Raw genomic sequence first — 18151 nt, forward strand, 5'->3', positions numbered from 1 at the left:
TTGGAAAGGCTCTTATCTTAAGTGTCTTCTAATCCAAGCTCCTCATTTACAGATGGAGAACCTGAATCCCAGGTAAATTAAGTGGTTTGCCCAAGGTCATAAGGGGTAAGAAGCAGAGAATTTGAGCTTAGTTCCTCAAATCCAAAGCCAATGCTCTTTCCATTGCACAATGGGTTTATATAACCCCATAATAACATCCCCCATTCCAATTCTCAGTGCCTCATACTTGCATTAATATAATTTTTTAGGCTTATAAGTAAAACAGCTAAAATACATTATTGGGTCCTATGATTCTAAACTTTTGCCTATGACACAAATCAAAAGATTATGACTGTTTGATATATGTCCATAAAGAGAAAGAAAGAAAGAAGTAACAGAAATTCCTCCCATTTCCCTTAATAAAATCCAAAGGTTCTGTGCTGGGCCCTCTTTTCTTCTTTATGTTCTATTGCTTGTGATCTCATCAGCTTCCATGAGTTCAGCCATTATCTCTATAAAATATGAACTGCTTAAGATATTGTCATTTGCAGGGAGAGCACAATGTGAAAATAACCAATAAGAATGAGAAAATGAAAAGCTACTGTCCTCTAATGTGACATTTTTCTCAAATGTGGTGGGGAAACTGAAGGAGAAATGCAAAGAGGGCAGTCCTTGAAATGAGGAAAATCTGGATTCAAGTCCTAACTGACACATACTAGCTCTGTTACATTAAGCAAGTCATATAACCTCTCAAGTTGTTGAATTGTTTTCAGTCTCATCCCCATTTGGGATTTTCTTGGCAAAGATAATAGAGTGGTTTGCCATTTTCTTCTCTAGCTCATTTTACAGATGAGAAAACTGAGACAAAGAGGGTCTAGTGATTTTCCCAGGGTTATGCAGCTAGTAAATGTCTGGGGCTGGATTTGAATTCAGGTCTTCCCTGACTCCAGGCATAGTACTCTATAATTAATTAGTATACTTTTGGGGTAGTGTGACAAAGCGAAGTACAAATTTCTGCCATGTGGGGAATATATTTTTGGACTGAGAAGCCACCACAAAAAGTAGGTTAGACTTGTCTGGGACTCAGCCCCACCCCTGTCTCCCAAATCTGCTCCCCTAAGCTCTTCCAGTTTTTCACATCTTTTTCCTTTAAATGGGTAATATTTAGAGCTCCCAAGTTTTTCTCACAGATAGCTCCCTAAGGCAGCAATATGTGACTTCAGTCTGTAGAAAGAAGTTTGATTTAGAGTATTAGCAGTTTGTGTATATGAATTGCACATATTATATCCTTTGTCAAAGGGGAGCTTTTGTCTCTAGCAGATTAGTACACCCTTACAAATGGCCCCAGCAAATGTAATTAAAGACAAAGACACTTCTCTCTATACCAGGAATTCTTATTTCCTTCCCTTCCCACCTAGGTTTCCATCTCTCTGTAGGTTATCACAGACTGGTTTTCCCAATCCCAGCAGAACATAAACTCCTTGAAGGCAGACAGTTTTTCTTTTCTTTCTATCCCCAGCACTTAGAATATTGTTAATAAATTCTTATTGACTGAATCATAGGTTCCCACCCATCCATCCCTTCCATTCCCTTCTGTGTGAAAAGCAGTACCTTGGTTCTCCTGGAACAAGAAGGGTAAAGACCAAGGCTTAGAACCACTAACCTTTCCCCACACACCCACACCCACACCCACACACTTCCTTTTCGAGTCAGAGTTTCCTAGCCCATTTCCTCCTAGACTCTAATGCATAATTGTGTCTGTTGAAGGTTTCACCATGCAAAAAGCAGCTGAGGCCATTGCTCAACCATCCAGCTTGGGTCCTCACTCCAATGTATAATTGGTTGAAATCCTGAAAACTGTGTCACCATTACCTGGTGATCAAAATACAGAATTCCAGTTAGTTAAAAACCTGACATCTAATCCAGGACATAAAGACTGAGACCTCTGAGAGAAAGAAACAGAAATATACAGAAAATAATTTAAAGTCTTCTGAGTAAAGGTATCCATTCCATTTGTTATCCTCTCTTCCTCCCATGCTTGTTCCTCCAGGTTTAAAGAAAAAAAAAGTTACCCAGAGCATGACTGATGAAAGTCAGCTGATATACCTGTATCATTGTAAAGAAAGGCTATTCTAATGAACCGAATCTAAAATTTTAAAAAGTTCTACCAACCTCAGAAGCCCTTGAATGGGCTCAAAAGTTCTCTTCAGAATTTGCCATACACATCACCATGTACCTCTGCTTCCTCTTTTTTTGTTTGTTGGTTTTGGGTTTTGGGGTTGGTTTTTTTTTTTTGGTTGTTTTTTTGTTTTTGTTTTTGTCATGGGGAAAATGGGGTAGGGGGTTTGGGAAGGGGTAGGGGTAGGGGTTTGAAGTTTGGGGTCCTTAGGAATTCCTCTTTAAAGAATTACACCCTCATACACACAAAAGCAGTTAGAATAAGACAGTAGTTTATTTAGAGGAAGGGGAAGGGAAGGGAAACCATGAAAGAAGTCCTTGGACTTCTCATGGGGAAAAGGCATGGCACAGAGCGTGTCTCTGAGATACCAATCTCCTCGAGCAGGAGACTGGCAGGTACTTTTATGGAAGATCAATGCAGGTGACCATCTGACTGAAAAGTTCCTTTAGTGAGGGAGGACCATCCCCCACTGGTGGTGGCTGGAGGAATTGGGTGAGAGTTGGCTGCAGATCTCTGAAGCCATCTCCTCAGGACACAAAGGAAGCAGCCACACCTAATCTTATCTCCCCATGGTTAAGGGAGACTAGAATGAAGGGTGGAGGTCATGAAGCTAGCTCAGTCCGATCTGGTTCCACTTATCTCTTTAGGTGTGTCTGTTCTTTGGTTTAGTTTCTTGAGGAGAAGATTCTTTGATGTGCCCCAGAGAACTTCTGGGGTGCTATGGGCCCATGATATTTTGTTTTGTTTTTGGTGGGGCGCTGAGGATTAAGTGATTTGCCCAGGGTCACACAGCTAGTAAGTGTCAAGTGTCTGAGGCTAGATTTGAACTCAGGTCCTCCTGAATCCAGGGCTGGTGGGCTGGTGCTTTATCCACTGTGCCACCTAACTGCCCCCGCTCTACTTCCTTTTTAATTAAATCTGCTTTCTAAGTACTAAAATTCAATATCAAAAGTATTTTGTTTAATTAGTATCACAACATGTCAAGAGACTACATCTATTTGTGAAAGTTTTAAAATTTATTTTCTGACGTTTAAAAGAAAAACATGACTCAAACATATTTTCTTCCCACCTCTTTTTTATCTCAGTCAACTTTTGTGCACTACCCTGAGAACCTATCACCATTTAAAACATTTCCCTGGGAAAATGCATTCCTGGTTCCAAACAGCAAATTTTACTAATAAACTCTTGGAATACAACCAAGTTTTTAAATTGAAAGCTGCCCGTTTATATTCTGCAGAGACTTGAATAGACCCAATTTGGAGCCATCAGAATCTCAACAAAACCTTAAAAGATTAAAATGTATTAAAATAGATCATGCGGATACTATACAATCGGTCAAAATCCAATAATACTTTGTTAAGTAGGTTTGAATATGGGAAAGGGTCGGTCCTTTGTGTTCTAATCAGGTTATCTAGGTTAGCAATTTTTCATATATGGCAATGTTTTTCAAATCAGGGCTTCTACAAAGCACTCCAAGAGGTTCCATATGAACAAGCTACACTAGCCAGTTAGCACAACAGAAAATGCCTTTTTGTTACAGTCTGTATTGGTTTCTCACAGAACCATCAGAGAATTGGTTGATTTTTGGATCTTAGAATCAGTCATTAAACCCAACAATTTACAGTATGAAATCAGTGGATTGTCAGGCAGTCTTTAGATTATGTGTAAAGTAAACTCAAAGATGTAAAACTAGAAGGGACCTCACAGACCATTTAGTCCACTGGGGCCAGGGAAACTGTGACTTCCCCTTTAGATCACAAAGGTGTTAGTTAAGAGGCTGGACAATCCTTATTGGCTTAGGGTCTTGGTTGAATGTTTCAACCAGTGCCTTTTAATTGGTAATTGGGTGAAATGTGGAAGGTCAGAGAGACACCCCAGCCCCCCCAAAAATGTTAATGACCCAGACTATGAAATGGAACAAGCCTCTTTCAGCAACAGACAAAGAGAGGCCAAGGACTATATTTTGCCTTTCTTTGTATTCTTAGCACATAACACAGTGCCTGGCACATAGTAAGTGCTTAATAAATGCTTTTAGATTGATTGATATGTGATTACTGTGTCCAGTTTGGTTTTCTTTCTAGTGGTGTGGCTATTTAGTATATATCATGTTACCAAATTATAGAAGATTCTATGATTCTTGAAAAAGCACAAAGGCATTTTTAAAAGAAGATTTTAGAAGAAAATGTTCAAATTTTTTAAATAAAATTGAGATAAGGTGAAAATTATAGAAAAGAAAGATCACTGGTTGTGTAATCAGAGGACCTGAGTTCAAATCCAACTTCTGGCACTACTTATGTTACATTGAGTAAGTTATCTAACTTCACTGCACCTGTTTCCTCATCTGTAAAATAAAAAGGTTGTACTGATAGTGTTCATATCTCAATAGATAAACTGTTTGTGATATCAGTGTATTCAGAATAAAGTTGATTTGAAAGAATGTTTTTAGTTAATCGCATATTTTAATAACATTAGTATCTTTAAAAATAAATTTTTTAAGATTTTACTGAAAATTTTGTTTAAAGTAAAAAGCTTTGTGATTTCAAGAAGGTTGAGAATCTCTAAAATATGATGTAAACCAATATTTTAAGAAATGAAGTTATATGTTGTCATAGACTTTTCAACTAAAAGTAGTTGGCAGAGTAGTAGAAAAATCAATCAGTAAACATTTATTAAGTGTCTGCTGTGTGCCAGGCACTGTACTAATAATAAGCACTGGACATTGTTGATGGAGCTGCGAACTGTTGCAACCATTCTGAAGAGCAATTTGGAATTATGCCCAAAGGGCTATAAAGCTGTGCATACCCTTTGACCCAGCAATACCACTTTTGGGTCTTTTTCCCAAAGAGATCATAAAAAAGGGAAAAGGACCCACATGTACAAAAAATATTTCTAGCTGCTCTTTTTGTGGTGGCAAGGAATTGAAAATTGAGGGGCTGCCTGTCAATTGGGGAATGGCTGAACAAGTTGTGGTATATGAATGTAATGGAATTCTGTTGTGCTGTAAGAAACAAAACGATGAGCAGACAGGTTTCAGAGAAACCTGGAAGGACTTGCATGAACTGATGATGAGTGATGTGAGCAGAACCAGGAGAACATTGTACACAATATCATCAACATTGTGTGTTGATCAACTGTGATAGACTTGATTCTTCTCAACAATACAATAGTACAAGATAGTTCCAAAGAACTCATGATGGAAAAAGCCCTCCAAATCTAGGGGGAAAAAAAAGAACTGTGGAATATGGATACAGATTGAACCATACTATTTCTTTTGTTTTTGGTGGTGGTGTTTTTCTTTTTTGAGGTTTTTCCTCAAAAGAAGACTCTAATGACTAATGCAGAAATATGTTTAATGTTATTGTACATATATAACCTATACCAGATTACTTGCTGTCTGGGGAAGGGAGGGAAAAAAAATTTGAAACTAGAAATCTTATAAAAACAAATGTTGAAAACTATCTCTACATGTAACTAGAAAATAATAAAATACTTTATAATTTAAAAAATAATAATAAGCACTGGAGATACAAAAGAGGCAAAAGATAGTTCCTAGAGCTCACAATCTAGTGGGGGATATAATGTGCAAATAAACATATATAAAGCAAGCTATATACAGGATAAATGGGAAGTAACAGAGGGAAGGGACTGGAATTTAGAGGGGTGTAAAGAAGGCTTCCTGTAGGCAGTGTGATTTTAGTTAGAATTTAGAGAAAGCCAAGAAGGTCAATAGATGAGTGGAAGAGGACACGCGATCCAGGGACAGGGAACGGCCTGAGAAAATGCCTGGAGCCATCAGATAGGATGATTAATAAATTGATTCAAAATAATTTTACCTTTTGAATTTTTTAATATAGGGATAGGGCTTGGGCCTGTGATTTCATGGTCTAAGGATCTCCTAGATGACTAATCTCCCTTACCAATGCCTGGTCTCTGTCATTTAACTCTAGTGTCATTTTCAGAGAGAGTTCATAAGAGTATATGAATAAGAAAAATGTGATTCAGTGAAATTTTATGTTTATGTTAAAAGTAATCAAAGTAGTAAGCGCAAATTTTATTATGTCCAATAAAAATGAATGCTAAAATCCTCATTTTCTTTTGAGATCCTTCTCTTCTATAACTAATAATGCTTGATGATTTAAACTTCATTCATTAAACTTAATATATAACAAGGAAACTATATATGTTTTCATGCTATTACAGATAATTGAAGAACTGTGAGTCTTGTGGAAACAGCAAAATAGAATGTAATTCTTGGCTTTTCCTCTTTGCTTTCAGCTTTATGACAAAATTAACACAAAGTCTTCACCACATATCAGGAATCCTCCAAGTGATGCTGTACAGAGAGCCAAAGAGGTAACGTTTTCAAATTTCCTTGGGTCTGTCAAGTTTTAATAATCTAATTATTAGTTTACTTGCAAGCATTTTTCTGTTTCTTAATGGGAAAATATTTTGGCTGGAAGTAAATGTAATAATCTTTTAAAATGTCATTTATGACTTTGATTTCTCTTGTGTTTTATTCTGTTATATTTATTTATATTTATAGTTCTTCTGGTTGCTCAATATTGGTTTTCTGACTTGCTCAATTGATTTTTTTTTTTTTAGGGTTTTTTTGTTTTTAGTTTTTTTAGTGGGGCAATGAGGGTTAAGTGACTTGCCCAAGGTCACACAGCTAGTAAGTATCAAGTGTCTGAGGCCAGATTTGAACTCAGGTCCTCCTGAATCCAGAGCCGTTGCTTTATCCACTGTGCCACCTAGCTGCCCCCTCAATTGATTTTTAATCAGATTGGTAATTTAATGCAATTATACTCAGATTTGAAAGTCACCAAAATTTGATGACTGTTTTTATAGAAAACATGTCAGCAGCATCACTGCCTAATGGATTTGTCTTTCATTTTGTTACAAACTTGCTATATGAACTTCAGCCAGTTAACTTCTCCATTCTTCCCTATCAACAGTTAATAGTTTCACTCATTTATTCCTAAAGTGCTTAATATTATCCATTAGAAATACAGTTGGTAAGGAAATCTTAGCTGGCTTTTTGAAGATAGCAAAGTTCAAAAGTAGACGATAAACATTAATTAAATGTTTACAATTATTAAACAATCAGATGCATTATCGTCAGCACTAGAATTGGTTCAACTGGTAGATACTTTTAAAGAACATAATCCTTTCCCTAAAAGTTTCAAAAATCCAGACCTTAATAATTCAAATGTAAAGTGTATGAGTTGAGAAAAGGGTTAAATATCATGAGAATATCGTTCCTGGAGAGGCCCTCACACCTGGTGACTTATTCAGTACAACTAAGAGCTTATTATCTCTGCTAATACCCACCAAAAACTCATAGGAGATAATCAGGTAATCATGAAACAGTAAATATTTCTTCTTTGCTTCTTTGTATCAAGGTGGGTCAAGGCAAGACTCCTGGTAGCCAAAATCCTATTTCTGACTAAAACTATTGATTCTACCCTTGTAGAACCCTGCCTCTATTCTTTGAATAACACAGGTCTGGAGGTGTAATTTTAGAGACCATCCCACACAGTCCACTCATTTTATACATAAGAAAACAAGCATAGGTTTAAGTGATTTGCTGGCCATGGTTTATTTTAATAACTGTGTTTCAACAGTACTAGCTGAAATGCTATCTCAGAATTCCTGTATTTTCTTTGTTTATATTTAAAAATAGCATGTAGCCATGTTTTTTGTGCCTTTAGGCTATTAAAAACAAAGAAAAAAGGCTAGATAACCTAATAATGTTGCTTCTTATCCTCAAAGTATATATGGTTCTTCAGTGTGGCATTTTCATAAGATGCAGAGATTCTGGATCCCATTGATGAATTTTTTCCCTTATGATTTCCATTTATGGTAATGGAAACCTTTAACTTCAGACTAAACTTTTAAACATAACAATTGTTTGCTATGCTTAAAATTCTCTTTTAAGATTCCAGCCTATCAAGTTAGAATAGCAACAGTATGTTTCTACTGAAAAGAACAGATTTTTCCCCCCCTCTGGACCATATTGTGAAACTAAGTTTTAAATGAACAAAGTTCACCTAACAAGAAAGATGCTACTTTTGCAAAATACTATTGTTTGAAAATAGTACTGTTTACCTGTCTGGAGATTAATTTGAAGACTAATAAGAGTAGAAAAATTCAATAAAAGGAAAATGAAAAGCTACATTGCTGAGTTCAATTCTCTGTCAATGACTCCCGGGAACTATTACCAGAAGCAGACTCTTCAGATTTTGGGGTTTTGTTTTGTTTTTAATCTAGGGGGTTGCCTAGAGAATAAATTGATCATATCAGACTGGAGGAAGATTAGTGAAATTTGGGGCTTTTCTCCTTCCATTCGTAGAATATTACTTTGAATTGTTTCTATTTTGAATGATTTGTGGTTATATGCATGGGAAGGGTTGCAGAGGAGGGGAGAGGAATTGACATTCATTAATATTCAAGAAAACTGTCATTAACTTTTATTAACTCTTCTTTGGATGTTGAGTTTTGAATAGTTTTTCTTCTCCCAACTGATTCTCCCAACTGATCCCCTGTCTCCAAAGTCATATTAGCTTTGCTCTGATTTAGATTTTATTGTTTTATATTCATGGTTGTTCTTTTTTAGCAATATTTTTATTGTATTTTAAAATATTCTTTATTGATATCAATTAACAAACACTTAAGTACTTAATGTTTTATATCACATACTTTTCCTATTAAATCTTTCCCCCTTCTCTCAACAAGCCATCCCTTATGAAAAAAAGTTAAAAGTGTAACACTAATTATTTATAATCTTTCATACTTTTAAGCCTACTCCTCCCCTCCACCCCTGCAAAAAAAGGGGGAGGGGAATACCTTCTCATTTCTTCTTTAGGACCAAGTTTGGATTAAGTTTTAATTTTTGTTGTTGTTGATCTTTCCATTTACATTGTTGTAGTCTTTATAGAGAGAGAGATAGATATAGACATAAATATATAGAGAGATGTAGTGTTTTCATGATTCTGCTAACTTCACTGTCATTTAGTTCACCTAAGTCCTGTCATACTTCTCTGTTTATTATACTCATTATTTTTCCTTAAACTCTTGGATTATATTTTACATAATAAAGACAGAAACTAATAGAACAGTTTATTTAATGCATTGCCATGTATCTAAATCTTCTATAATGTTAAAAAATCTAAATAAAAGGTTGAAATTTTCAAAAATTATTATTTTATCTGCCAGAAACTTTCCATATTTTCTGAATCTCTTAGTATGTTTGTGACACTGTAAAGTTTTAATGGCATACCCTTTACCTTATAGGTATTGGAAGAAATTTCATGCTACCCTGAAAACAATGATGCAAAGGAGCTAAAGCGTATTTTAACACAACCTCATTTCATGGTAAGTGCAATTCTGTGATTAGATTTTTCTTGGAACTAAAACCAACATTTAAGAAAAAGTTTTTATTATGGGGGCAGCTAGATGGCGCAGTGGTTAAAGCACCGGCCCTAGATTCAGGAATACCTGAGTTCAAATCCGGCCTCAGACACTTGACACTTAGTAGCTGTGTGACCCTGGGCAAGCCACTTAACCCCCATTGCCTACAAAACAAAACAAAACAAAACAAAACAAAACAAAACAAAACAAAAAAAGTTTTTATTATGATACCCATAATAATGAAACAAAAACAACTTTAATATAGATTTTTAATCACCGTCTTGCCAAACAAATATAGAGCTTGGCTGGTAAGAGTACGTTAAATAATGTTTATGTTGACCTGATAAATTAAGACCATGATTATTTCTTATTATAGTAAAATTATTTTATGGGATTATAGGACTATGCTGGGAGTTGGATGAGACCTTAAATTTAATTTATCCAACCCCCCTCATTTTATAAATAAGGAAACGTATGCCCAGAGAGGTTAAGTGAATGATTTGGCCACAGTCACATTCCTAGTAAATAGGAGAGCTATGATTTGAACCCAGTTCTCTATTTGATTTTTACTCTTGTTCTATTCAAATGAACACACAAATGAGCCTGAGCTGAACTCATTTGGCTCTTCATATAGGTATGCCTTTCTTCAAATAGCAAAATTTCTAATATAAGAGAAAAGAATATTATAAATATTTTTTTAATTTTACTAGCTAGGATAACTCTGATGTCATAAACTTATTTTAAAATTTCTACTTTCTTAGAATATTTTAAAGAATTTATGAGATTATTATAATGCTAAGTTTGGGAAGTTATTGTTATACGTCAACTTAATGATCTCATAGGAGATCATTTTAATGACTATGGTATTAACCTGATATTTTCTGTACTTATCAACTTATCCTAGTATAATTTTACATATTATTTAATATTGAAATGGTTAGATAACATTTTAAAATCCAAATACTTAAATTTTTAGTCACTAAAAGCAGATAGTTTGAATGGCTAAAACATAGTTTGTTCTATTAGAAGTCATTGTATAGAACATTACTGCCAATCGAATCTTTTCAATTTCTTCTCTTAAGAAAAATGTTTAGAATTGCTTTGGGGGGTGGGGCAGGGTAATGAGGGTTAAGTGACTTGCCCAGGGTCACACAGCTAGTAAGTGTCAAGTGTCTGAGACTGGATTTGAACTCAGGTCCTCCTGAATCCAGGGCCAGTGCTCTATTCACCGCGCCACCTAGCTGCCCCCCTAGAATTGCTTTTAAAGGCTCATTTGCTTACTTGGTGTGTTTTTTAAGTTGATAATTAGAATTATGAAATCCAAAAATCAAGCTGATAGAATTACAAGATTTATTTCTCAAGCAATAGAATAACAAGAAAAGATTGTTTTTAAAACAGATCTTGTTCGATAACAAGGTTATTCAGTTTATTTGGCTCTGATAATTAGTTTCCTTTTTAAGCTTAACACATTCAAGTAGTTCCCTTTTATTTTATTCTGACTCGACACTTATTTTTAACTTTGGACAAGTGTTGGATTAGCCGTCTCATCTGAGAGAGAAAAAATATTTGACACCCTTAGTATAGACAGAGAAGTGAAAGTGTTTTTGTTCTGGTACCACATTTCCCCATGCCAGTGATCCTTCCTGGATGATTAAAAGAGAGAAAAAAATATTTTGATGAAAATGATAGATATTTTAACTTTCCAAATTTTATTCCTGAAGGATTTGATAGTTATAAAAGTATTTTTCAAATTCTATTCTCCATCTCTGGTCTTAATAATGTTATATCCACCTCTTTCCATGAAACAATATAAAGCATTTTACAAGCTTTAAAGCACAATATATAAATAGAATACATCCCTAACTCTGACTCTAACCAGCCATCTCACAAATGTGTGCTTTTGACCACAAAAAAAAGACCTAATAAGAAAGGTTAACTGTATCAGAGCAAATACTGTTCAAAATAGCCAAATAATTCTAAAGTGAAAATTATTTTTAAATAGATCTATAATTATTTGTCCATAATTATGAAAAAAAACCCAACAACAACCACCACCAGAAGGTTGGCAGCCAGGTTATGAACTTTTCAACCACAGCAGTTCATGAAAGTTTAATCTCACACTGAGAGGCATCGCAGTCCAACTCAGTGAGTGAAGTTAAGTACACATACAGACAAATCTCAGAGCATAGATAAATAAGAAATGCTGTGTAAGACATTAAGGACTGTGCTTCAAAGCACTGGTGTTTTTGGTATACATTTAATGTCTTTTTTAAATGTAGTGAAATTCTGTTTCATGGATATAGGGAAAATATCCCATTTACAGTATTCTTCAGGACCTGAACTTTCCATCTGTTAATGCTAAAAAACAAAACAAAAAAAAGTGTATTTATTTCCATAGAAATAAAAAAGAGAACAGAGCAATAGTGTTATGTGAAACCATGAATCTGTTACATACAGCTTGGTTTTTTAAGTATATAATAAATTCAGTGTTATTTTTTAGAACTATCCTGCTTGTCTGTGTTTCCCTCTGAACTTCCTTATGTTCTCTCTCTCTTTTTTTTTAATGCTCCAGTGACCATCTTGTTATTTTGACAGCACTATGGACAGTAATTAGTTTCCATCTTCCCAGCCCCAATTCCCCACACATATTGAAAAGAAAAACAAAAGTCTAAAGAGGCAAATAAGCAAGTCAAGCAAAGCAAGCACGCATTATCCACATTCAGATATATATGTCTCATTTTGCCCCTTTTGTCAGGAGTTAGATAGTATGCTTTGTCACTGAAATTTTGGTGGGTCATTGCATTGATCAAAGTTCTGAAGTCTTCAGAAGTTGTTTTTCTTTATAGTATTGCTGTTACTGTATAAATTGTGTTCCTGGTCCTACATACTTCACTTTTCATCCCTCATACAAGTCTTCTTAGGTTTCTCTTTTCATCATTTTGTCAAGTAGTCTCAAGTGTCCCATATGTCATTTCTATTACATTCACATACCATAATTTATGTTCATCCATTCCCCAATTGATATACATACCCTGTTTCCAGTTCTTTGCTATTACCTCCCCCCCCCAAAAAAGTTCCTATACATATCTGTTATAAATGTCTTTTTTTTTCTTTAGGATATAAGCCTAGTAGTAGGTTGCTCTTGCTACATGACTGATCCACCTGTTTTTCCTCTCATACATTTCCTAAGCAGTAACTTTAGTGCAACTTCTTGTTCATTCATTTCATATGCTACCTTCTTATACCTACCATAAATGTCTTATTAAATAACATGTTTTTTTTTTCTTTCCTGTTTACCTTTTTATGCTTCTCTTGAGTCTTCTGTTTGAAGATCAGATTTTCTGTTCAGCTCTGGTCCTTTCATCAGGAAAGTTTTTGAATACCCTATTTCTTTTTTTTTTTTTTAGGGAGGCAATTGGGGTTAAGTGACTTGCCCAGGGTCACACAGCTAGTAAGTGTTAAGTGTCTGAGGCTGGATTTGAACTCAGGTACTCCTGACTCCAGGGCCAGTACTCTATCCGGTGCACCACCTAGCCGTCCCCTTGAATCCCCTATTTCATTGAATGTTTATCTCTTCTCCTGAAAGATTATGATCAGTTTTGCTGAGTAGTTGTTTCTTGGTTGTAATCCAAGCTCCTTTTCCTTCTGGGATATCATATTTCAAGCCCTTTAATCCTTTAATGTAGAAGCTGCTAAGTACTGTGTAATCCTGACTGTGGCTCCTTAATTTTGAATTGATTCTTTCTAGCTACTTGCAATATTTTCTCCTTGACTTGACAATTCTGGAATTTGGCTACAATATTCCTTGGAGTTTTCATTTGGGGATCTCTTTCAGGAGGTGATCAGTGGATTCTGTCAGTGACTGGTTCTAGAATATCAGGGCAGTTGTCCGTGATAATTTCTTGAAAGATACTGTACAGGCTTTTTTGTTGATCTTGGCTTTTAGATAGTCCAGTAATTCTTAAATTATTTCTCATGGATCTATTTTCCAGGTCGGTTATTTTTCCAATGAGGTATTTTACATTTTCTTCTTTTTTTTTCATTCTTTTGATTTTGTTTGACTGATTCTTGGTGTTTCATAGAGTGATTAACTTCCACTTCCCCAATTCTGATTTCTAAGGAATAATTTTTTTTCAGTTGGCTTTTGTACCTCCTTTTCCATTTGGCCAATCCTACTTTTAAAGGAATTGTTTTCTTCAGTGAGTTGCTTTTTTTTTTCTAATTTGGCCAATTGCATACTTTAAGGAATTGTTTTCCTTTTCCAAGCTATTGACCCTCTCTTGCACATCTCTCATTTCTTTTCCTAATTTTTTTTCTATCTTGCTTCTTTGATTTTAAAGATCCTTTTTGAGCTCTTCCAAGAAGACTTTTTGGGCTTAAGACCAATTCACATTACCCTTTGAGGTTTCACATGTGGTCATTTTTGACATTGCCTTCTTCTGAGTTTGTGTTTTGATCTTCCCTGTTGCCATAGTAACTTTCTTTGGTCAGGGGGATTTTTCCTGGTTTTTGCTCATTTTTTACCCCATTTTGTGACTTACTAAAGTTGAGCTCTGCTCCTGGGACACAGGGTGTCCTGTCTCACACTTCTTGCACTGGGGCCAGGGCCTTATTCATTGGCTTTCTCTGCTGCTGCCACCTCTGGAGCTCATGGCTTGGCCACTGTACTGACTTGGCCTGGCCTGGTTGCTTTTATTGTGCCCAGTTCCCAGGCTGGGAATTTTCCCTCTCTGCTGGGGATAGTGGCCTCACAGCTGGCCTGCTGTGCCATTAGCCTGCTGAGGTGGGACCAAGGGACCTTAATTGCTGATCTGTGCAGTGGCTAAACACCTCCCAAATAGCTAGCCCAGATACTTCCTGTGCTAGGCTGCGCTCCCCTTCCACCCAAGGGAGACAGACCTTTCCTGAGGTACCTCCAAGTTCTCTTGAGCTGGAAAATTGTTTCACTCCATCTTTTTGTAGGTTCTGTCACTCCAGAGTCCATTTAGAGGCTTAATTTAATGTCATTTTTTTGAGGGAAACTGGGGACAACTCAGGCAACTACCTGGCTTCTCTCTACCATCTTGGCTCCACCCCTACTGAGTTTCATTCCAGTTATATTTTATATCAGTTAAACTTTTGTAAGACATGTTAATAATCTGAGTCAGTGTATTTTCCATCATCCATTTCTCATTTTGTATCATCAACATCTTGTTTGAATATGCCAGTTTTGATCTGTTAGTGTGCAATGTTGTCTTCTCATCTTTAGCCTTTCCTCTCATTTGGTGTTGATTATGACCTTTTTTCTAACTAACCCATGGTCTGACTACACACTGGATATTGACTCTAAAATGACTCACTAACAGTTGTTCCCTGCCTGATAATATGTAGCCAGATTCACTTTTTGTATTGCTGTTTAGGGTTCATCCTGTCCAGTATCTCCTATGTCTTTATGTGTCTCTCCCGTGAGAATGTGTCAAGCTGTGTTTCCATTTAGCTACAACTCACTTAGCTTCTATTTAGCTTTCTTAGTCACTTGGTCATTGGACAAGAATCTCACATTTAGATTACCAACAATTAAGTTAATATTTGCATGTTAAATATTACATTGTTACTTTTTGCCACATTGTTAATATAGAAACAGATGATAAAGGGCCATTTTTATAGTTAACTCTGTTGTATGAATTAGCATTGCCAAAAAAGACATCACCTCTTAGCCAACCCTCTGGTGAGAAATGTCTCTGCCCTTAGCACTAGGCTGTTTCTCTGGTACAAACAGTTTCTGTCACAGGAACTGTACTTTCCAGTTTTATTAAATTGACCAGAACTTTCCCTCTATAAGCATAGCTTTCAAAAACCCAAAGTCAAATCTATACCGCATTGAAGCATTAAGTAGGACTTCTATAGATTATTATCGCTAAATCATCTGTAGTCATGACTTAGATGCAATCATTGAGTTATATGAGATATTAATATCATCATTATTAAATGCTACAGTGTTGGTAAAGTGAATAGAATGCCAGACTTGGAGTGAGGAGGGCCTGGGTTCAAATTCTATGTCTGACACTTACAGTGTGACTGTGCAAGTCCACCTCTCTAGCCCTGAGTTTCCTCACATATAAAATGAAGGAAATGTACTATATGTTCTCTTAGGTCCCTTCAAATTCTATATCTTTTATCCTATCTTCAGGGCATGTTTGTTGTTTTAAAAAACTTTAAACAAGCCTGTGCTTTCACTGATAGAGAGAACTCCCTTTGAGAAAACTCCTACCAACCTAGATGAGCACCTGTTCTGTCACTAAGATCATTAGACAGTTGCCTGGGACACTGAGAAGCTGTGACATTTACAGATTGGGTCAGCGTGCTGCGTCACTGACTTTTTTTTTTTTAAGACCATTTTATTCCTTTTTTTTTTTTTAAATTTTAGCAGGGCAATGGGGGGTAAGTGACTTGCCCAGGGTCACACAGCTAATAAGTGTCTGAGGCCGGATTTGAACTCAGGTACTCCTGAATCCAGGGCTGGTGCTTTATCCACTGAGCTACCTAGCTGCCCCCTACGCGTCACTGACTTTTAAAACTGTTGAATAGCCCCTGGCCCGAATCTGATCTCAGATTCACTCCACTAGAAAATTCTTTTAATGTTGACAGCAATAACATACTAGCATAGGGACAAGGAAAACCTACAGGGGAAAAAAAGAACTGCACTTTGAGTTTTTAAATCAGCTTACTAGAAGAAAGCTTGAAGAAAGTCATGGTTTCTAACTAGTCAGCTTTGAAATAAGATAGTGTAGTATTTGTGTTGTGTTCCATTTTTTTAATAACATGAAATGTATTTTGCGTTAGCCTGATCAAAGAGCGATAAAGTCTTACCTTCTTTGTAATGTGCTTTGGAAGATCTTGGAATGAAAGCTGCCACAGAAAATGGAAAGGATGATTTCATGTTTATATTGTAGTCTTTCGTTGGTATATTAATATATAGCTATTAGATGAGTCATATAAGGGTAGAGCTTGTGGCTTAAAATCTTTGTATCTTCTCTAACTACTAATAAAGCGTTCTACACATGATAAGCACTTAAATATTTGTTAAAGTTGATAATAATTATAATTGTCTTCATTAATTCATGCAGGCCTTACTTCAAACTCATGACGTAGTGGCACATGAAGTTTACAGTGATGAGGCATTGAGGGTTACACCTCCTCCCACCTCTCCCTACTTAAACGGAGATTCTCCAGAAAGTGCCAACGGTGACATGGATATGGAGAATGTTACTCGAGTACGACTGGTACAGTTCCAGAAAAACACAGATGAACCAATGGTATGTAGGGGGGGAAAACTATACGCCCTCAAAAAAAAAACCCACAACAAAACAATAAAGCTTCCCAGGACATAGCTAATTAGCCCGTGCTGATGACCTGTGATTGTCCCTAACATTTCATCATCCCCAAACAAAGATGATACTATAACCCTAAGATGATACATCAAGAAAGAAGAAATGCTTTCTCTTCCTAACCAGTAACTTGACTTCTAATTCTTATGCTTGCTATACAAAGATTTATAGTGAGCGAAAAAAGAAGGTAACAAAACAGAAATCTGTGCATCAGTTTCTTTAAAAGCCACACAGTAAACCCTGTTTCCTAAAGCATTCCTTAAAATCTCTCCAAAAAAGCCTTTCTGAACTCCACAACTTTTATGAAGATGTTCCTTTACCTTAGTTAACTAACCTATTTTTTCTCTCTCTACTTTAGAAAGAAAGAGGGAAGGAGGAAGGAAGAGAGGGAAAGAAGGAAGGAAGGAAGGAAGGAAGGAAGGAAGGAAGGAAGGAAGGAAGGAAGGAAGGAAGGAAGGAAGGAAGGAAGGACAGACAAATGGAACAAAGCCCTTATAACAAATATTTATAGTCAAAGAAAACAAGCTGTTAACTGGGGGAGGGGGAGGAATATTTGCACTTTGAAGGCAACAACTGTCTTATCCCTTTCTTTGTTATCTAGGGTGCTTAGTATAGTGCCTGGCACATAGTAAGCACCTAATAAATATTTATCGACAAATTTTCACAAAAAGATAATCCAGGAATTTTTAGGACTTAGAAACTTTGTACAGTAATATTAATAAGATATCAAATGTAATTATGTGTGATTGTAAGTGCTGGAGACTTTGCTGTTCCTGCCCCCTCAGTACTAGACCAGGAGCTCCTCATCCCACTTGTAGACAGTCCCTTTGTCACTTTAACTAGTGCCTTTGAAAGTCACTTTGTCCCATTTATTAGCCAGTCCAGTGCCTTTTCATAGTCATCTCCCGCCACCATTCTTTTTTAAGGAGATTTGTACTTGACTTATTCTCCCCGCCTCTACTTCCAACCCCTGCCATCATACTTAGAGACTTCAAAGTATGTGTTGATTTCCCTTCAAACACCTTGGTCCCTCTGTGTATCAGCCTCCTACAATCTCTCATAGCTTCCATTTTCATTCCACCTTAGCCATACTGAACAATGGCCATACCTTTGACCTATCACTCATTCTACCTCCAAGATCCAGAGTTCCTGAAACTCTTCCCTCTGTATGCAACTTCATATCCTTCGATCTCTTCTTCTGCTTCAGCCTTTTTAA

General features: G+C 36.2%; 1 protein-coding gene across 1 annotated transcript in view; it reads left to right on the forward strand.

Annotated features, from left to right (window-relative positions):
* CASK (calcium/calmodulin dependent serine protein kinase) overlaps positions 1-18151 on the forward strand; it is a 440529-nt gene that overhangs the window by 359646 nt on the left and 62732 nt on the right. Inside the window, 3 exon segments of the mRNA XM_043998513.1 lie at positions 6434-6511; positions 9452-9532; positions 16675-16863. Coding sequence (XP_043854448.1) covers positions 6434-6511; positions 9452-9532; positions 16675-16863 — 348 coding nt within the window.

This window comes from Dromiciops gliroides, chromosome 3 (assembly GCF_019393635.1).
Source record: "Dromiciops gliroides isolate mDroGli1 chromosome 3, mDroGli1.pri, whole genome shotgun sequence".
NCBI lineage: Eukaryota > Metazoa > Chordata > Mammalia > Microbiotheria > Microbiotheriidae > Dromiciops > Dromiciops gliroides.